Source organism: Mustela nigripes, chromosome 1 (assembly GCF_022355385.1).
Source record: "Mustela nigripes isolate SB6536 chromosome 1, MUSNIG.SB6536, whole genome shotgun sequence".
NCBI lineage: Eukaryota > Metazoa > Chordata > Mammalia > Carnivora > Mustelidae > Mustela > Mustela nigripes.
The window spans coordinates 203412156-203434570 of record NC_081557.1 but is presented as its reverse complement, the minus strand read 5'-3'; the positions used below and the strand labels follow the sequence as shown (position 1 = coordinate 203434570).

Genomic DNA, 22415 nt, shown 5'->3' with positions numbered 1-22415 from the left:
GGGTATACATGGTCTGCTTCTAATTTTCCCTGCATAAGCAGTAGTGTTTGAACATCCTTGTCTTTAATTTCTGGCTCTCAAAAGGAGGAAAAATAAAAAATGAAAGGAGATGCAAAAGAGTGCTGGCCCTTTAATTCCCCTGGAAGTCTGTTCAGCTGGAGAGGGAGGGTCTTACAACTATGTGGGGAGGGGCTACAACCATGGCTGCCTGCCTATTTATCTGCACTTGTGTTATTAAAATTGGCAGTCAGAGCCCAGATCCCTGTTCTTTGCAGGACAGGGTCTTTTTGCCCACCCTGGCTTCTGCACACTGTTCCAGAAACGTGGATGATTGCCTGCAGTGTGGTTGGTGGTGGAAGATGGGAATGGGTAGCTGCTACCATGCTAAGAGCTGAAATTGACCAGAAGTAGTTGTAATTTACCTTCCAAGCCTGGAAGTTGCAAGCGGTCAACAGACTCCGGAGTCTGGGATGGTCATTGCATCAGATGGTTTCTGCCCCTGCAGCTGTGGTCCAGGTGGGGAGGCAGTTTCTCACACGTGCTTCCTACTTTTTTCCAGAATCTCCTTGGTGTAAATTTTAAGTGTGCAGCTTGACATGTTTTTACACACATACACATGCATGTGACTCCACCCAGAGCAAGATATAGAATATTTCCAGCACCCAGAAGGCACCTCCTCCTGTCACCTCCTCATCTGTACCCCCAGAGAGAGCCATTAATCTGACTCTGTTCATTGATTTTGAGCTTCATGTAAATGGAACCACACAATGTGGGATCTTTGGTTCTGTCTTTTTTTACTCACATTCTGTCTTTGGGATTCACTTGTTTGGTGAGTTTAGCAGATGTGTGTTCCAATGAGACTTGCTGTGTAACACCCATTTTAGAATGTGTCTTAGCTTCCTTACATCCTTCTCATCGGTCAGCATTGTGATCACAGTGGCTGTGAATATTCATGTACATAAATGTGAGTGCCCCTGTCTCCTGATTTTATGTCTGGAAGTGGAATTGCTAGAACATAGGGTGTGTGTAGGTGGTAATAGGTACTTCCAAAGACTTCTTGGAATTGGTCATGACCTTTTCCAATTCCATTTGCTACATCCTCACCATGCACACTGCCAGTCTTTCTCACTTTACTTGATCTGATGGGTCTGTCATTGTATATTTACAGTGGATTGTGTGGATTTACATTGTGGATTTAGTTTGCATTTTCCTGATGATTAATCATATTGAGGACCTTTCCCTACGTTTGGTGGTATTTTGGATGTACTCTTTCGTTATCAATTTTGCAAAGATTTCACTCACTCTGAAATTTATGTTAACTGATTTTTTTGTATTGATTTGTAAGAGTTCTTTATATATTCTGTATGTGAGTCCTTGTAATAAATTCTGTATGTAAGTCTTTTATAATATATATTGAAAATCCTTTCTCCCAGTCCAGAGTTTGGCAAACAATAGTCTGAACCAAATTTATCCTGTGGCCTATTTTCATATGGCCTACAAGTTAAGAGTGGTTGTTACAGTTTTAAAAGACAAACATATAAAGATAAAGAAGAATACGGTGACAGGAGCCATATGTGCCCCATAGAACCTAAAATACTTTCCAACTCAGTCTAAGTCTGTGGCTTGTCTTTTCACTCTCTTAATAGTGGTATCTTTTGGTGAACAGAATCTCTTTATTATAATGAAATTCAGTGAACCATTTTTTCAAATGTTTAAGAATTTTTATGTGCTGATCTCTTTTGTATGCCTTCTAGTAAAGATATTCTTCTGTGTTTTCTTCTATAAACTGTATTATTTTCAGCATATCATCCATTTCACATTAATTTTTCTATGTGGTATCAGGTATCATTAAGATTTTTTCCCCCAAGTTGATTTCTGTTTTTTTCAGTTGATTAAAAGTGCCATTGTTTCCCCCCACCGAATTACAGTAACATCTGTGTCATAAGTCAGATCAATACTATCAGAAGTTCAGAGAAAAGCAGAAGTAAAACCGCTGGAGCACTGAAGTAGTAATTAGCAAAATTTAATTGTACACAGAAAGACAGTTTACAAACCAAAACAAGCCATGGAGCAAGGCTCAGAGGTCTGATGTCATAAGCCCCTTATATGGTGTGGAGGCAAAGACTGGCTATTCTTCACAGTGGTGGACTACTGCAGTAGGATTTTGGGGAGCACAATTTGAGATTCACTTATGATTTTCAGAGGCACAAGCAAGAAACAACCCAGATCAAGTTAGCCTTGCTGATCTCCCAAAAGAGACTAACTGGAGCATTACTTGTAGGACAAGATGGGTTTCGTCTGCTTAGGGAATTTTCAAGGCTGGTCTCAGTGTATGTTTGATTTTTGTAATGTGGATCTTTTTCTGGACTCTGTTTTGTTTCATGGGGTTTTTTGGTCTATCCTGTGCTAATACTGCCCTGCCTTAGTTATGGTAGCTTTGTAATAATACGTCTTCATACCCTATGGTATGTCTTCCATCTTTGTGTTTATTCTATATGGTATTGTCTAGTTTTAAGTTCTTTGCATTGGCCATATAAAATTCTTTGATCTACTTTTTTAAAAAATCCTGTTGGAATTTTGATTGTATTTTCATGCATATGACAAAGGACTCCTATGCAGACTATAATAGAGAACTCATATCAATAAGAAAAAACCAGTTAACATAACTTTTAAATGGGTGACAATTTGAAATGAATTTACTCATGCGGCCATGCAGCCAGCACCTGCGCCTAGCTGAGCCCCACCCGAGGTGCTGATCCACTCCAGTGTGCTCTGTCATGCGGCAGCAGGTAACTGATACAAACTCTCTGAAAGGAGGGCTTGCCATGCCCGCTTTGTGGCCTGACTGGGCCTCCAGCCTCTGGCCCCACAGCCCCACTGGGCTTCCCCCTTGTTCTTCCTGCTGCTTTGCAGTGTGTATCTATTCCCGCTCTGAAGAGATGCTTGTGTTTTGTTTTGTTTCTTTTAGGAAACTATCTTTTTGTTTTTCTCTGTTTATTTATCCATTTCTTCCCGTGCCTGAACACGGGTGCATCATTGTGCAAGTTTACTGTGCCGTTTTAACTGGAAGCTCACACAGTTTGTTGATGGAGTTTTTGTTCCCTAAGGTATGGCTTACTCCTGAAGGAATCCATTATCTGTCCTTTAATGCTCTGCTCCTTGGTTTCTTTTTCTCATTTCTTTCTTTGACAACCAGGTTCTGGCATACTTTAACCGAGGCTCGTGCTTCTGGCTTCTTTTCACCTAGATACTCCTTTTTTGTATCAGGTTCATTCTGTTCCTAACTTCTCTGGACCATCTTTGTAACTTCTTTCAAAATGTCGGCCTCAAGGCCGCCCTCTTCTGATGAAGGAGAGAATGCAAGTGTTTAGTTTACCGGGGTGGATTGGTTTAACCCCTGCTCTATTTTCTTTTACAATTATGTTTTTTTTTTAAAGATTTTATTTATTTATTTGACAGGCAGAGATCACAAGTAGGCAGAGAGGCAGACAGAGAGAGAGAGGGAAGCAGGCTCCCCGCTGAGCAGAGAGCCCAATTAGATCATGACATGAGCTGAAGGCAGAGGCTTAACCCACTGAGCCACTCAGGTGCCCCATTTTTACAATTATGTTTTTAAGTCCTGGCTGCCTGCTACTTTTCTTCTGATGGAAGTGGCAAGGGGGTGAGGGCTTACAAATTCAGCTCTGCCCCCCCCCCCCCGTACTGTGTCAGCTGATGCAGAGGACATGCTTAGATTGTTTTTCACCTGGGCCATCCATCCCTCCCCCACCTCAAGCCAGGTTGTGTTCTGTGTAGTTGGATGTGGCAGTTCAGAGCATGGTCCCTGGTGCCCCCTGTGACTGCTCTCTCTGCTGGGTGGGAGGGACCTACAAGGTCAATGGTCCTAACTCCTTTACCGTGGGACACCTTGGATGCTTTCAAGTTGGTGGTATGATGCTAGATCCCTTTTCTAGGAGTAATATTCCTAGAGAATTCATTCTTCCCTTATTTTGGTGTGTTACTTCCTATTTTGCTTCTTTCATTTTGCTTCCTGAGGTTTGGGAGAGGATGATTCTGTGAGCCTGAGGTTTCCACTGTGAGTCAAAGGATATATTTTTAATATACATTTTGGTAAACATTTGGCTATTTTTAATTCTTATAATAACTTATGTTGGGAACTATTTGATGAGCAAATAAAATAATCTTAGATTGTGAAAAACATTAGTAAGATTATATATCACATTCACAGTCTCGTCTCAAGGAACTGGAGCAAGAAGCCCATTTTGTTGCAGGAGAGCGGTTTCATATAACAAGTAATAATCAGCTTCGAGAGGTAAAGGGAAATTTTGTTTCTTATAAAATATACTTCTGGGGTGCCTGGGTGGCTCAGTGGGTTAATGCCTCTGCCTTCGGCTCAGGTCGTGGTCTCAGGGTCCTGGGATTGAGCCCCACGTTGGGCTCTCTGCTCAGCCAGGAGCCCGCTTCCTCCTCTCTCCGTGCCTGTCTCTCTGACTTCTTGTGGTCTCTATCAAATAGATAAATTAAAAAATCTTTTTAAAAAATACTTCTTAGGGGTTAAAGAGAGATTTAGTCTTAATTTATAAATATTATTTTATGTTTATTATCTGGAAAGTATGTAAGTTGTTCATGTTTTCTCACATTGAGACTCATTCCTTCAAAGCCTGCAAATCCAAGAACAGTATGAGATCAGAATTTGAGTGTTTGTAGCATCTAATTGGGTGGGCCTTCTGTGGCTGTGATGTTCAGTTTCTCTCAAAGCTGAGACCTGTCCATCACGTGTCCCTGCTTTTGTTGAAGATCCTCTTTGGCAAGCTAAAACTGCACCTGCGGAGTCCCAGGGAGACTCTTCCTAGAACAGGGCTGCAGAAACTCCCATCCACGTCAGAAGCTGTGGTAAGTTCAAAAACTGTCCCCTTTGTTTTTGAGACAGTAGCATGCCTCTACCACGTGTGAGTCACCCTCAGGCCTGCTTGTCCCCCTGCAGTGGGCTGTGCAGCAGGTGCACCCCGCAGGGCTGCCCTCCTAGTTTGAACCATGAGGAAAAGTACAGTTTTCTGGAAGCAATCCACCAACTTCGTCATCTGCAAAGGACAATTAGGTGGAATTTTGTTCTGAAAACAAATGGTTGTCAGTCCAATCATAGCCTCTTAGAAGTTAAAGGCTGCCACTCCTTTTCTAGATTTATTTATTTATTTATTTAAAGATCCTATTTATTTATTTGACAGTCAGAGATCCCAAGTAGGCAGAGAGTCAGACAGAGAGGGGGAGGGGGAAGCAGGCTCCCCTCTGAGCAGAGAGCCCGATGTGGGGCTCGATCCCAGGACCCTGAGATCAAGTCCCGAGCTGAAGGCAGAGACTTAACAACTAAGCCACCCAGGTGCCCCTAGATATATTTATTTTTTAAAAAATATAGATGTGGAAGGTTTTTACTTTTTTTAAAAAAGATTATTTATTTGTTTGTTTGTTTGTTTGTTTATTTGTCAGAGAGAGAGAGAGAGGGAGAGGGAGAGAGCACACAAGCCAGGGGAGCATCAGGCAGAAGGAGAAGCAGGGAGTAGTCTGCTTCAGGACTTATCCAGAATCCTGAGATCGTGATCTGAGCCAAAGGCAGGCACTTAAGCAACTGAGCCACCCAGGCATCACCCTAGATTTATTTTAGAAAATTTGAGCTACCTTTCCCTTAAGAAGAGCCTGTTTGATAAACAGGGAGGAGTGAGAGTCTGCTCTGTTGGAATGAGACACTGGGTGGCTTAGTGGGTTGAGTAGTCCTCAACTTTGATTTTGGCTCAAGTCGTGGTCTTGGAGTAGTAGGATCAAGCCCCCAGTTGGGTTCTGCACTCAGGAGGAATGTGCTTGGAATTCTTTGCCTCTCCCTCTTCTGCTCGTTCTGTAAGCTAAATCAATGAATCTTTAAAAGATAAATGTTTTTTTAAAAAATGGACGAGTATAAATAGATGTTCAGAATCCAGTGAGTAAGATTCATGAGGGCATGCAGAGTAGACATCAATAAGTAGACTTGGTTTTTGTTGTTGTTGTTTTTGTTTTTAAGATTTTTTTTTTTATTATTCATTTGAGAAAGAGAGAGAGAGAATGACTGGGGGCATAGGAGTGGCAGAGGGTGAAGCAGGGAGCAGGAGGTGGGGCTGGATCCCAGGACCCCGAGATCCTGACCCAGGTGCCCCTGCAAGTGAACCTGGGTTGCTACAGTGAGAGCCAGCTCTGGGGGCGCATCTTGTGCTCTGCGTGCTGCATTCAGCGTCAGACTTAGCCGCAGCCTCCCTCCCTATGCACATGGCCAGTCCAGCCCTGCACGTTCTGCCCATGTCTTCCCTGCTGGAGCCCTGTGTCTTCTGACAGTCCCCATGTGCAGCCCTTGGGGTCCTGGGGGCAGTTCTGTGCATCACAGACATCTGCAGAGTGATGTGTCCCGAAAGGGGTTTGAATTTGCCTCCTTCGGTGCCCCCTGGGTGGAGACCCCTCATCCTTCCGCATCCTTGGGAGCCAGTAAGGGGCAGAGCAAGGACAGTGGCATTGGCTACCACATCCTCCTGCATGGCTAGGGCATGCTGACTCCTCTGTACCTCAGTGTCCTGATCTGTAAAAGAAGGATAATAACAGTCCTTTCCCTACAGCAATCTTGTGAGTTTTCAACAAGTGTGTGTATGTGTGCCTGTGTGTGAAGCAGTCCTTAGGACCATGCCTGACATGAGCTCTCAGAAACCAGCAAGTCCTGACTGTAATTATCAGCTACTTCATCCAGAAACCTACAAGTCACCTTGGATCTTCTTCCAGCCTCACCTGCAGCAAGCCTTACCGTCTCTGCCTGCAAACATCAGTCTGGAATTGGCTCTGTCAGTCCTTGCAGCCACCCCCTCAGTCACCTCCCACTCACAGCCTGGCACGGCCCCCTCGGCCGCCTCCCATCTGCTCTCCCCCTGCTGTTTATGCATCAAGTCCAGGCAGAGCCTCCCCTGATGTACATTCCAGGGGCTTTCTGTGACCCCTAGGTTCATGTCCAGGCCCTCCAGTGTGTCCATAGCGCCTCCTCAGGCCCCCTCGCTCCCAGCGCTCCTGAGCAGCACACTGCTCTTCGCAGGTTCCGCGTGGGCCCTGTGCCAGTCTGCAGCCTCTTCTAGAGTTTGTGCAGTGGCTTTCAGGGAGGCCTCCCCAGGCCACACAGACAGCAGCAAGGCCCCTGGCACGACCTGTGTCTTCCCCCAGACTGGTTTCCTGTGCCTAAAGTTATCTTAGCTCCTGGTGGGCTTATCGCTCTAGGCTATAAGCTCTGCAGATCCAAGCCCAAGATTGACTGTTTGTCGCCTCTCCAGAGCCAAGCAGCCCTCACCAGCATAGTTGTCTGCTGTTAACTCACGGAGCTCAGGGACCGCATGGAGCAGGCTCCATCCCGCCAGGGAGACTCGGGCCTGGATTTCACACCCACGTGGCAGAGGGCCACCTCCTGAAAGGTGGAGCAGCAGTGGTAGCTGGGAAAGCCGCATGCTTGGCCTCATGGGGCCCGGAGCTGAGGGTCTCGGGCTGATTTATTCTCCATCCTGGCACCAGCTGGCAGTGTTGCCCTTCCCTCTGCTGCTCTTTAGCTCTTCCAGGTACCTGGCAACTAAGGAGATGGAACTCTCCTCTGGTGTTGGTGTGCTTTCGCGTAGATTTTTTACAAAGACATGATGGAGGTAAATCATACTAACCTCTTTTATTTAACTGACCAAGGCATACTACTTTGTGCATTTTAAAAAAAGATGAACTTTTACTAGGGAGCACATGTACATGGTTCCAAATTCAAAATGAAGACTCCTCTCTTCTTTCCTTCATCCTTTCCGTTCCCCTTCCTGTGGGGAGGGATGTGGACTTCAGGTGAAATGTGTAGCCTCAAACAGTTCAAACAAGAGCACAACTATGATCTTAGATACAGTTTTATTAGGCGTTTATTTTTATTAAATCTTTTTTTTTTTTTTTTAGATTTTTTATTTATTTACTTGACAGAGAGAGATCACAAGTAGGCAGAGAGGCAGGCAGAGAGAGAGAGGAAGAAGCAGGCTCCCCGCCAAGCAGGGAGTCCGATGCGGGACTCGATCCCAGGACCCTGAGATCATGACCTGAGCCGAAGGCAGCGGCTTAACCCACTGAGCCACCCAGGCACCCTATTTTTATTAAATCTTATATTTTATTTCACAGCAATATTGAGCAGAAGGTACAGAGAAGTTTCATATACTGCCTTCTTTCCACGGCCAGCACACTCTCCCTGCCACCCTCTCTCCCACTGTCAGCACCCCCCCACACTGGGACCATTTGTTACATTCAGTGAACCTCCACTGACAAGTCATCATCATCCAAAGTCCATACTATATCTCCAGGGTCACCCTTTGTGTCATACATTCTATGGGTTTGGACAAATGTGTAATGACGGGTGTCTGCCACTATGGTATCATGCAGAGTACCTTCACTGCCCTAAACACCCTCGTGCTCCACATGTTCCCCCTTCACCCCACCCCTGCCCCAATATTTTCACTGTCCCCATAGTTTTGCCTTTTCTAGAATGTCCTGTAGATGGAACCAATATAGTGTGCAGCCTTTTCAGATTGACTTCTTTCCCTCAGATTTGTGCATTTCAAGTTCTCCATGTCTTTTCCTAGTTGATAGCTCATTTCTTTTTTTTTTTTTTTTTTTAAGATTTTTATTTTATTTGACAGAGGTCACAAGTAGGCAGAGAGTCAGGCAGAGAGAGAGGGAGAAGCAGTCTCCCTCCACTGAGCAGGGAGCCCAATGCGGGACTCAATCCCAGGACCCTAAAATCATGACCTGAGCCGAAGGCAGAGGCTTAACCCACTGAGCCACCCAGGCGCCCCTGATAGCTCATTTCTTTTCAATGATCCATTGTCTGGATGGACCCCGGTTATTACCCATTCACCTACTGAAGGACATCTTGGTTGCTTCCAAATTTTGGCAATGAGGAAGAAAGCTGCTCTAAACATCTGTGTACAGGTTTTTGTGTGGACTGAAGTTTTCAGCTCCTCTGGGTAAATACCAAGGAGCATGATTGCTGGATCATATGGCAAAAGTATATTGAATTTTTTAAGAAACTGACAAACTACTTCCCAAAGTGACTACACCTTTCTGCCTTCCCACCAGGTGGATGAGAGTTCCTATGGCTTCACACCCTTGCCAGCATGTGGTGTTGTCAGGGCTTTGGATTCTGCCTGTCCTAACAGATGTGAGCTATGTCCTGAAAAGTCAGGACATACAAGGCAGCCTTGTTAATAGGCTGTCACTGGGGATGCCTGGGTGGCTCAGTGGTTAAGCCCTGCCTGCCTTCAGCTCAGTTCATGATCCCAGGGTCCTAGGATTGAGCCCCACTTTGGGGCTCACTGCTCTGCGGGGAGCCTGATTCTCCCTCTGCCTGTTGCTCCCCTCTGCTTGTGCACACGCGCATTCTCTCTCACACACAAATAAATAAAATCTTTTAAAAAATGAAGAAATATGAATTCATTGAAGGAAAAATGAAAAATTATGCAACATACTGAAAATGACTATAAAAAAATAAGCTGTCACTGCAGTGTGGGGACAGAAATCTCTGTGGTCCAGGTGACAGGTGTGAAGATGGAGTAGTGGATGAATTTCCAGAGAATTTCTGGAGCAGGAAGGAACTCTGTGAGTGAGAGTTCATGTGAGTGTCAATAGGAGATTGTGGAGTAGCTCTTGGTTTTCTTAGCTGTGCAACTGAGCAGAGAAAAAATGCCACTACCCAGGGAAAACTAGGAGAGGAGCAGTTTACTGGGCAGGGGTGGGAGGTGGGGTATCAGTCAGGCATTCACTCTCAGACATATTAAGACAGAGGTGTTCACAAGACACAGGCACGGAGATATCACGGGAGCAGTTGGGTCCACTGTTAGTCTTGTGCTGGAAGTGGTCAGCCAGTTTTTAGTAAAATTGCCCTGGGATGGTAATCCCCTACCCTGGACAGAGCTTTGGAAAAACATTCACGACCAGGCTGACAACTGAACCACAGAATTGTGTCTGCCAGGCCCAAGCATGTTTTTGAAGCTCCCGGCTGTTTCTCATAAGCCAGCCAACATTGATAAGCACAGAACCGAATGCTGAGAAACTGACACTTAGAGGTCAGGGAAAGAGGAGGCGCCCACAAGAGACTACGGAGTGGCCATGGGGAGAAGGGAGCTGAGAAGAATGTGCTGTCAGGAGCCAACACGGAGCATGTGATAAAGCTCCCTGGCCAGTCCGTGGCTGCAGAACTGCCTCTGATCACAAACCAGCGCTGGTAGGGCTTGCTCCATGGTTGGATGAGATCAAATACTTATATCTTTCAAGCGTTCTCAGACGGCTCAAGTAGAGATATACAGAGAGACTGTGGTTGGAAAGTTATTTTGTGAGTAAGGTATCCAGATAAGGGGAACTAGTCCATCTTAAACAATTTTCTTTGCTAAGTGTTTTCATGTACTTCTATACCCCTGGGGATAACTTTGCTAAGTAAAGGGCAATTCTGGATCGCACTGAGGTCAGGTGCCCCCCCCCCCCCGGGCAGTGCCTACTCCCACAGCACCAGCTCTCTGGTTTACAACTGTGGCCAGCCAAAACCCTTGGGTCCTCAGTCTTTATTCAAACAGACCATGATACAACTTTATGCCTTACACCGTTAGAGGAGTGTATGGCCTCAGTTACCCCAGCCTGGTCTATAGACTCAGAACAATCTTTTTTTCTTAAGATTTTATTTATTTGACAGACAGAGATCATAAGCAGCTAGAGAGGCAGGCAGAGAGGGGGGAAGCAGGCTCCCCGCTGAGCAGAGAGCCCCATGCAGGGCTCAATCCCAGGACCCTGAGATCATGACCTGAGCCGAAGGCAGAGGCTTTAACCCACTGAGCCACCCAGGCGCCCCTAGATTCAGAACAATCTTAGCAGCAGTATTTTGGAGAAGCTGGCAAGCTGATTCCAAAATTGCCACAGAAATGCAAGAAACTAAGAGCCAGTGTGATCTTGGAAAGCACTTCTGGAGGACTTAGTCCATTGGACCTCAAGACTAACCCTAAATCAATGGGGATTGCCAGGAACAAAGTAGCACAGTGTAGTGTCGACAGGAGCATGAACAAATAGACCAGCGGACCTTCTGTGGGGAGTCCACACACTCGTATGATAGGCACGATCTCTGAGAGGGTGGCTCTGCAGAGCAGTGAGTAAGGACGGCTCGTTCCATAAATGGCCCTATTTCACAGCATACGCAAAAATAAACCCCAAATGAGCTGTACATCTAAATATGAAAGGCAAAAACAACAAAGACTATAGAAGATACCATAAGGGAACATCCTCAAGACCCTGCAGTAGGTGAATATCCCTAAGAAGGATACAGGATGCATTACCCATGCAGTAAAAGACAGATACATTGGACAAGAGTAGAGTTTAGAATCTCTGTTAATGAAGAGATTCTATTAAACAATTAAATAAGAAAGTCACAGAGGGCAGAGAGATTTCCAGTAAATTTAATCGGCTGAAGAAACTGCTGTCCAGAATAACAAATACCCACAAATCATTGGGGGAAAAAAGACACACAAACCAATTCTTTAAATGGGCAACAGACATGAACAGGGGTTTAATGAGGGAAGATACCTACTTAGTCAATGAGCCTCAATGAGCGTGTGAATATGGTCCTACTACAGTCGTCATTGAGGAAATACATACACAACTACTGTGCAGTATCACAACACAATTACCAGAGTGGCTAACATTAGCATTGGGACATGTGTTAGCAAAGATGTGGGGCAACTGGATCACCCACCATACTGACAGGGTATAGATGGGTGCCTTCACTTGGGAGAACTGGCTGGTGGTGTCTCTGCTGTGATTGGCCCTGCGATTCCATTCCTCTCTGTGTTTCTACTCAGCAGAACCACGGACATTATGTTAACCAAAATCCAGGCTCCAGAGTGTTCACAGCAGCACTAGTCGTCATGGCCTGTAAACAAGTTATTAGTGTCCATCAAGGATAAAACCTAGTTGTCCTACATTCACACAGTTGAAGACAGGAGTACAAGTAAATGAAATGCTGCTTCATACAACACAGATGAATGTTAAAACCACCATTCTGAACAAAAGCCTCACACAGTGTCTGTCCCCTTCCTTTGATACGAAGTTTGAAAGCTGGGAAAAGTGGCCTTCATGGTGGAGGTCAGTGTGGTGGTTACCTACAGGGGAGGGGCGGGACGCGCAGGGCATCTGGGGTGTTCTGTGTGCATGGCCTTACCCCAGCGTGTTCACTTTGTGGTAATTGAACAAATCATGTTCTTATGATCTTGAGTCATCCTGAATGTAATATTTTGGCCTTTTTTTTTTTTTTAAGATTTTTATTTATTTATTTTGACAGAGAGATAGAGATCACAAGTAGGCGGAGAGGCAGGCTCTCCTCTGAGCAGGGAGCCCGATGCGGGGCTGATCCCAGGACCCTGGAATCATGACCTGAGCGAAAGGCACCTGCTCAACTAACTGAGCCACCCAGGCGCCCCATATTTTGGCCTTTTAAAATTAGTTAAAATCCGTAATCCTATTCTGAGATTACCTCCCTGACATTATGCCCGGATAACTGTGATTGAAATGTTGGATGTTCCTAAACTCTTGAGTTACACATTTGGAGGTATTTTCTTAGTGTATTCTCCTGTATGGTATTTTGCATATCCTGGATTTGGATTCCATGAATTTAATCTTGGAAGCAATCTTATTCCAAGCCTGTGTTAAGGGCCTTTAGCTCCCATATGGACGGCAGTGATTTTATAAGGGATTTAGATTAAGACACTTGAAAACTACATTTATTATGAATCTTCACTTTGGAAAATATGGTCAATATGACCATTTATTACTAGGACTTTCTCCAGCTGAAAATAAGTGTTCAAAATGTTAAAATTAAGTGAAGGAATTATATTGGTGACATTTATTCTCATTTTTCAGTTAAGTGCTCTGCAGGACCTTCATCCATTACCCAAGATAATTTTGGAATATAGACGGGTAAGTTTCTTTTGTGAGTGAGTGAGTTGGTGAGGGAGGGGGCCATCTGGCACCGGCCCTGAAAAAAGCCATCAGTCCATGATCATGGCAGTAGCGCTGGCAGTGTTCCAAGGGGGACAGAGCTCATTCAGGTGACTTGGTACCTGCACTGCTCTCATGCAACTCACTCGGCTGGAGCCACCCGGTCCCACAGGACGAGGATGGATGAAGGCAGGGAGGGGATGTGTTTTGTCATCAGGTGGCTTCGCTGTGGGCTAGACTCCACCAGCAGAGTTCAGAAGCCTCTTGAGGGCCTCCGCCTACTCCCCAGCCCTGGCTGGGTGAGGTTCCCCGCTCCTCTCTCAGCATGGTGGTGCCCTTGTTCGCTGGCGCACCCCCTTATTCCTCAGCAGCCCGCACTTCTTCTGTCCATGCACCTGCATGTGTTCTCTGCTGTTGGTGAGCCGTGGCCATAACTTGGGCCGCCGCCTGTACCATCAGTCTGCCATCCCCTGAACCTGCGGCCTGCTGCTCTCCTGAGGTATGGCAGCCGACAGGGCTTGGTCATGGCACCAAACAGCCTTCTCTTGAAGGGACGAAATGACTAGAGGAGAACTAAAGGCACCCTAGGGGACGCAGGAGGACAGGTACCCACAACGACGCTCCATTTATCTCTGCAACATTTCTGTGAGAAGAATGATTCCAGAATTATTCCAGAAAAGGGCGTAGGGTGCCATCTTTCTCTGTGCATCATTGTTGTTTAATTCTGGGTCCCGCATGAGCCCGTTGCAGGGCCTCCTGAAGTCATCGGAGTGGACACGTGAGTGGCGCATGCCCAGCACTCTGTGAAACATGTCTGTGACGCTGGTTCCTGCTTGATGCTTAAACAAGAAAGTGATTACTTCTGTCTGTGTTACCTAGGTTCACAAGACCAAGTCAGCCTTTGTGGATGGATTACTAGCTTGCATGAGAAAGGTAATGGAGCTAAACGAGATCCTGTGCTCAGGAATGTGGTTTCCATGGGGCCTCAGAGACCTATACAATTTCCTGAAATTTTAGTTAACAATGAAATCACCAAATATGCTTGAGCTGTGAGCTGTGATTTGTTATTAGCTGGTCTCTTTATAGCCTGAGTTGGCATCATGACTTCAGGCCTGGAGCTGCACATACGCGGGAGCCCTGGGGCTGCCCAGGCACTGTGACACCTGTCACCACACCTCTGCCCGCACCCAGTGCAGGGAAGCAGGAGGAGGAGGCTGCCAGCAGAGGCGTTCTGTCTGGGCCCCTGTGCAGGCTGCAGACCCCCACTTGGAGTCCATGTGGTGTCCCCACAGCACATGGCCCTCCTCTCCCCATGCTTAGGGGCTTGAAGGTACCCAAAGACCCACATGTCCTTTTGCTGCTTCTGCCCGGGGTGGAGGACCCTTCTTGTTGGCCAGCAGTTGGCTGATGTCCAGGGGCCTCTCAGGGTTGAGGGCTTTGGGCCAGCGGCTTGTGGACATCTGCAGGAGAGCAGTGAGTGCTGTGTGCTGTGAGCAGGGAGACTGTGAGCAGGGCCCGTGGGCCCGTGTATTCTTGACTTCACACGGCATTGCCCACACTGAAACTGATTCTTCCTAACTGACAAAGGGTTCCATTTCCTCTACGTGGAATCAGACGGGAACTGTGACTGGAAGACTTTCAACCCGGCACCCGGTAAGTTAGCACTCCTTGGCAGATGCCAGCTTCAGTGCCTCAGAGCTGACTTTCTGCCTATCTGTGGATTTGCCTTCTCTTTCTGAGAGCAGGCATCCCATGTTGATGGGTGTGTTTTGCTCTGTTGACCCATTCAGCTGATCCTCATTTAGCACCTGCTTGTTTGGGGAACAGAGCGGGGGAACAAGACATGTGCTCCCTGCCTTCACAAAGTGTTGAGTTAGTAAGGGGTCCTTTCCATCCAGAGAGTCATGCGTGCTGGGGGTGAGGGCCCAAAGGACACCCTGTTCCCACTCCCCCTTGCTTATCTTCAAACTTGGACTGGACGGGAGGCTTCTGAGGTCCAAAAATGTGTTGAGATGTCTGATGCTCTGATGACCTCCTCCATTTCTTTGTTGTTGTTCCAGGCTGTCTCTGATGAAAAAAGTGTAATACCCTTGAATTTATGATGAAGCTCTAATAATACTCAAAGCAATTAGCTTTTAAATGGCTTTATATTTTTTAATTAAAGATGACTCATTACTGATTTTTCATTGCAGACCACTTCCTCAAGTATAGAAATGTAAACAAACAAATAAACAAAAACTAGTAAAAGTCTCCTATTATCCCACCATGCAGAATTAACTGTGGTTAGCATTTTGGCATCTATCTTTGTTGACTTTTTGCTAAGTACTCATATTTTTTTTTCTAAGTACTCATATTTATAAAATACTGTTTTTCTACCAAAATAAAACCCCACTTTAATTTTATACTTTTCAGTTTCATTTATGATGTCTTGATATCATACATTAATACTAACTTGAATCTATATTTAGATTTAAACATTGGAATTATTTAAATATATGAGTTAAATACATTAATTATTTAAATATGCACTATAAAAATATATACATATGAGTATATATGTGACAAATTCAAATACTTTGGATGTATGTAGAATAAAATATTTCGATGCCCTTTCCTTCCCCTCACAACATGTCTGTCTACCCCATGGGTCCCCTGTCATGGGTCTGGACTGCATCTCTCCAGCCTTTACCTGACCTTTACATGTGTGGGTATCCAGTGCTCACGACAGGGGGTGGTGCAGAGCTGGGCAGACTCACACATGGCAGGAGCTGCAGCCCTGCTCAGGGCCCTATGCTCTCTGGACTTTTCACCCATCTTAGCAAGGTCTTTCTTTGGATGCCCCACTTTAGAGACGTCTTCTGTGGTCTGTATTGGCTTACCACTAGCAGGACTAACACTGGTGCCTCTTCTGAAGGCAGGTGCCTGCTGCACCCTTTCTCTTAGCTGCTGCTGCTTCTCATCAAAGAGTAATTCCGGAGTTCTCCTGCGAAAGTGCCCCCTTTGTGAGGTCCTTGCTGGTGCCTATACGGGGTTGTAAGTTTGTATTTTCTATCTCATTTCCAGATTAATATCTTGCTGTGTTTTATCCTCTTCCAGAAATCTCCAGTACCTCTGGTTTATGGGTAGCACTCCTCTGTTTTATGGGTAGCACTTTTTAGTGACATTCTTGTTTTATTTATTTATTTTCTATCATTTCAAATGAATTTTTGGAAGGAGAAGGTATAAACATAATGCATGCATTTTGCCACTACCTTCCACTTGAAGTCCACATCTTCATTTTTAACAGTTGCTTTATACTCCCCTTGATGATGGTCATTTAGATTGTTTTCAGTTGTACTTATTTTATACAGAGATGCCACAAACATACCTGTATGTATATTTTTGGAACATTTTTCTAATGATGTCTATAGGATTCCTAAAGATGGAATTCCTGAGTCAAAGAATATGTGTATTTTTAGGGCTTTACGTTATGAGTTGTGTTTCTTACCTTGTTAGTGGGAGCACTTTCTTTCCAACTGTGTCCATCCTGAGTGGAAGTAGAAGCCCCCATGTGGTCATTTTCATCCACCTAAAACCCTCATTCTTTGTGTTCTCTTAGCATTGAGCACTTCATTGTTCAGTATTTGCTTTATCAAAACTCAGTCTAGTGCCATCCTAGATGTTCCCTGTACTTGCCTGATGGTCACTACACGGGGTTTAACTGCCTCTTAACCTCTGTTTACCCCACTACATTGTATGTTCCATGAGAACGGGGACTTTTTTACCTCTTTTGTTGACTTACCCCCCAGGCCTGGCTCTGTACCTGGAGCCCACCTGGTAGGCACCAAGTACTTACTGAGTGAGAACCTGGACAAGTGAGCCACTCTTGAGTTGCCCTCCTATGTCTCAAAGTCACATGGTATGGGATCATCATTGGGATTGCAGGTGTTAACAGTGTAGGCCCAGCCTCTTCCTTGAGCAGGACAGTCATGTTCTCCACCCTAGCTGGGATCTGGTCAAGAACCTCAATTCTCCTCTTCCCTTGACTTGGATCTTTTAGGATTCATGCCTGTCCATCTTTGTTTTGTGTGTCTCTCTTGGACCCATCATATTTTTACGAAGGCCTGCTTCTGAGCAGGGGCAGAGGACCTCTCTGTTCCCTCGCACTTGCCAGGAGCCACGTTCTCACCGTATCTTCATCTCCTAATACTTTCTTGTTGGTCATGGCTTCAGATGCCCCTCCAGAAACATTCTGTGTCAACAGGCTAGTTTTTTTCACTGTCCTCGTGTCCCCAGAGTGCTGCTTGCACTGAGTGGTTCTGGGTCTGAATTCACCCACGTTTCATAATTCAAAATATCTGACCTCACCCATTGTATTGTTACAAATTCTTTAATATCCTGGCTCTTCGGTCTTCTTCTAGGTTAGTTTTTAAAAGTTCCTAAAAGGAGCACCTGGGTGGCTCAGTGGGTTAAGCCGCTGCCTTCGTCTCAGGTCATGATCCCAGGGTCCTGGGATCAAGCCCTGCATCGGGCTCTCTGCTCGGTGGGGAGCCTGCTTCCTCCTCTCTCTCTCTGCCTGCCTCTCTGCCTACTTGTGGTCTCTGTCTTTCAAATGAATAAATAAAATCTTAAAAAATAAAAAAATAAAAAAAAATAAAAGTTCCTAAAATGTTACAGCTTTAAAATATATTGTTTGGGCGTCTAGAGATCCATGTATGATTTAGCTTTGGCTCCTTAGTGAGTGCTCTTCCTCCTAGTTTCTTCATTTTCCTAATTCTGTGTCTATTATCTTGTTAGCATGTTTGCACTAGCTTTTTTGGTATCTAACTGAGTTGGAGACAAGTTAAGATTTTTTTATATAATGGTGAACGCTTTGATATAATTTGTGATTCCCCTCATGATTTTCCTTGCCTTAAGGCTATTCTTTTTACCTCTGTTTAGGTCCCTTTTCTGCCCCTTGATCCCTGAACACATCTTCCTGCAGCCTGACCTTCTTGGCCTGATCATTGCCTGCTCTTCTGGCAGCAGCTCAGGGAATATGTCCATCAGGAAGCATCATCTGACAGCCTCCCCCAACCCAAAGCTCAGCAAGAGGCCCCTCTCCCTGTGAAAAAGGCATGGCACCAATATAATGAACACATGTGTGTCCATCATTCATTCTAAGAGCTTAAATGTTACTTGGGTGCATTTAAAGCTCCTGTTCTGCTCTTTTCCCAAGTTGGTTGGTTTCTTTCTTTCTTTCTTTTTTAAAGATTTTATTTATCCATTTGACAGAGATCACAAGTAGGCAGAGAGGCAGGCAGAGGGGGCGGGGAAGCAGGCTCCCTGCTGAGCGGAAAGCCCGATGTGGGGCTCCATCACAGGACCCTGGGATTATGACCTGAGCTAAAGGCAGAGGCTTTAACCCACTGAGCCACCCAGGCGCCCCCGGTTTCTTTCTACCTTAAAGTTAATGTTTGCCATCCTGTCCAGTCTTTACTACAAATAGACACACGTGTGTGTGCACACACATACACACACTTAAATAGATGGATGTATATGTACATATGTGTGTACATATATATCTCTAAATTATATTTTTTTTACTGTTTTTAAACTTTATATAAATGGTATCAATTCATACTTATATAAGTTGCTGTTTTCTTTTTTCTCTTTTTTTTCAAATATTTTATTTGAGAAAGAGCAGGAGCAGGGGGGAGGGGCAGTGGGAGAGGGAGAAACAGGGAGAGAGCTGAACAGGGAGCCTGGCGCAGGGCTGGATCCCAGGATCCTGGGATCACAATCTGAGTGGAAGGCAGATGCTTAACCAACTGAGTCAGCCTAGTGCCCTATAGCTTGCTGTTCTCATTCAACGTTATGTTTTTGAGATTTATCCACACTGGCTGAAGTAGCACTAGTCCATTTATCTGGACTACTATATAGTATTTCATTGTATAAACATACTAGATGTTTTCCAGATTTCCACTATTAGAAACAATTCTGCAAGAATTTAAAATAATGCTGTGATATATATTCTTAGACACATGCCAGGGTTTCCCCTCCTGGTTACTCTTGTTGCCTGGCCAGAGGTCATGCTGGGTGCTGCTTTCCTGACATCACCTGGCACTCTCCAGGGGGTGGAAAGGCCCCCCCCCCCCACCTGCAGCTTTGGAGAGAGCTCCGTGCTGTTCCACAATGTCTGCTGCTCTTGATGTTTCCACACATTCTAGTCTTTGCCGCTTGGATGCATGTGAATTAGTCTTTATTGTGGTTTAAGATTCAGGTTTCTTTGCAGTTTCTTCAGTGACTTGCTTATTTCTTTTGCCCATTTTCAATTTAACAGTTTGTCTTTCCTTATTAATTTGTAAAATTTCTTTATATTTTATGGATACTAGTCTTTCATTTACTTACATAAATATCTTCTCTTAGTCTGTTTTGGATGTTTTTATGTTGTGTTTGATGAAGTTGAATCACAGGTGTTTTCTGTGTTAATATCAACTTCATACTCTTTTCTTTATGGTTTTAATGCTTTGTGTCTTTTAAAGAACTTTTTTTTTTTTTTTTTTTTTTTTTAACACAGAGATCCTCATGATACTCTAATTCTCTTTTAATTGTTTTAGGGCTTTGCTTTTTACATTGGGTCTGCAGTCCCTCTGGAATTTGCATTTATACAGGTGAAAGGGAGAGATCCCATTATGTTCCCATCTGAATAACTGCTTGTTATAACTCTGGTTACAGTAAGCTGTTGGAATAACTTACAGTAATTTGCAATGCCTTTATCCTTGAATTTTGATAGATGCTGGGTCTGTTTCTAGGCTCTCAGTTTTGTGCCCTTGGTCCATTTGTCTATTCTTTTTTTTTTTTTTAAGATTTTATTTATTTATTTGAGACATCACAAGTAGGCAGAGAGGCAGGCAGAGAGAGAGGGAAGCAGGCTCTCCACTGAGTAGAGCCCAATGTGGGGCTCGATTCCAGGACCCTGAGATCATGTCCTGAGCCTAAGGCAGAGGCTTAACCCACTGAGCCACCCAGGTGCCCCCATTTGTCTATTCTTACATGATTTTAATTTAAGATAGTTTCACTGGAAATGTTCATTCCCAGATTATCCTCAGCTTAACCTACAATATCACTTACTCCCTTGCTGTAGTGTTTGCCTTCCTTCTGCTATACACTCTTCGAGTTGTCTCAACATTTTATCCCAGAAATGAGCTCAGTGTCTACCATATGATGGGTGGTCACAAAATGTTTTTGAAATAATGAATAAAATTAATCACCACACTAAGTCTAATTACCCTCTGTCGTGACCCCCTTAACTTAGTTCATCTACTCCCCAGTTGCCTTACCCCTCTGATAATCATCAACCTGTTCTCTGTATCTATGAGTTTAATTTTCTTTTGTTTGTTCTTTTGTTTTATTTTTAGGTTCCATAGATAAGTGAAATCATATGGTATTTGTCTTTCTCTGACTTATTTCACTTAACATAATGCCCTCAGGATTCATCCATGTTGTCACAAATGGTGAGAGCTCCTTCTTTTTATGGCTAACATTCCATAATAAATACATACCATATCTTCTAAATCCATTCATCCATCAATGGACACTTGGACTGCTTCCATATCTTAGCTATTGTAAATAATGCTACAATAAACATAGGGATGTATGTGTCTTTTCAAGTTCATGCTTTTGTTTTCTTCAGACAAATACCCAGTAGTAGAATTGCTGCATTATATGATAATTCTATTTTTATATCTTTGGGGAGTCTCTACCATGTTTCCACAGTGGCTGCACCAATTTCCGTTCCTATTAACAGTGTACAAGGTCTTCCTTTTCTCCACATATTTGCCAACACTTGTTGTTTCTTGTCTTTCTGATAATAGCCATCCTGACAGGTATGAGATAATATCTCTTCATGGTTTTGATTTGCATTTCCCTGATAATGAGTGATGTTGAGCATCATTTCATGTGCCTGTTGACCGTCTGCATATCTTCTTCAGAAAAACATCTATTCAGGTCCTTTGCTCATTTTTTTTTTTAAGATTTTATTTATTTATTTGTCAGAGAGAGAGTGAGTGAGAGCGAGCACAGGCAGACAGAGTGGAAGGAAGAGTCAGAGGGAGAAGCAGGCTCCCTGTGGAGCAAGGAGCCCGATGTGGGACTCGATCCCAGGACGCTGGGATCATGACCTGAGCCGAAGGCAGCTGCTTAACCAACTGAGCCACCCAGGCGTCCCCTCTGCTCATTTTTTAATCAGATTTTTTTTCTTTTCTTTTTTTTTTTTTTGCTATTGAGTTGTCTGAATTCCTTATATATTTTGGATATTAATGCCTTACAGGATATATGATTTATAATTTTTTCCCATTCAATAGGTTGCCTTTTTTTCCTCCCTCTGCAGAAGTTTTTTTTTTTTTTTTTCTTAGTTAAATCTACTCCCACTTGTTTACTTTTGCTTTTGGGGTCAGATCAATGCTAAGACTGATGTCAAGAAGCTTACCACCTATGTTTTCTTTGAGGATTTTTATGCTTTTGGGCCTTAGAGTCAAGTCTTTAATCCATTTTGTGTTAATTTTTTTACATGGTGTAAGATAGTGGTCTAGATTCATTCCTTTGAATGTATCTGTCCAGGTTCCTCAACAACATTTACCAGAGAGACTGTCTTCTCCCTATTGGATATTCTTGCCTCTTTTGTTGTAGATTTATTGGCCATATAATCATAGCTTTATTTCTGGGCTCTCTATTCAGTTCTATTGGCCTATGTGTCTATTTTAATGCCAATTTATGCTAATATTTTTAAAAGATTTTTGTGTATATACTCATGAGAAATATAGATCAGTTTTTATCTGGTTTGGATACCAGGATAACACTAGTTTCACAAAATAGGAAATATTCTTTCTCTTGCATTTTCTGGAAGATATCACGTGAAATTTGTGTTAATTCTTTAAATAGGTATGCCTGGGTGGCTCAGTCCATAGCGTATGTGTCTCTTGATCTCAGGGTGGTAACTTCAAGCCCCACATTGGGTATAGAGATTACTTAAAAATAAAATCTTAAAAAAAGATCTTCCTTAAATTTGGTAGAATTTGCTAATAAAATTGTCTGGGCCTGGAGGTTTCTTGTTGGAGAGTTTTAAAAATCACATGTTCGATTTTACCAACATATAGGGTTATTCATATTATCTTGTTTCATACTGGGTAAATTTTGTTTGGTTGTATTTTTTGAAAAATTAGTCCATTTTGCCTTATTTGTGAAATTGTTGTGCATTTAGTTGTTTGTAGCATTCCCTCAACCTTTTGATGTCTGTAGGATCTGTAGTGATGTCCCCTATTTCTTTCCTGATACTATTAATTTGTGTCTTCTCTCTTTTTTCTTTGTCAGTCTAGACAGAGTTTTATCAGTGTTATTGATCTTTTTCAATGAAC

At 43.9% G+C, this 22415-nt stretch overlaps 1 protein-coding gene across 1 annotated transcript in view; it reads left to right on the top strand.

The window, feature by feature from the left end:
* LOC132003788 (DNA polymerase nu-like) overlaps nt 1-22415 on the top strand; it is a 106712-nt gene that overhangs the window by 10400 nt on the left and 73897 nt on the right. Inside the window, exons 3-7 of the mRNA XM_059379538.1 lie at nt 4229-4312; nt 4798-4893; nt 12964-13020; nt 13921-13974; nt 14629-14694. Of these exons, the coding sequence (XP_059235521.1) occupies nt 4229-4312; nt 4798-4893; nt 12964-13020; nt 13921-13974; nt 14629-14694 (357 nt within the window). The remainder of the gene's footprint in view (nt 1-4228; nt 4313-4797; nt 4894-12963; nt 13021-13920; nt 13975-14628; nt 14695-22415) is intronic.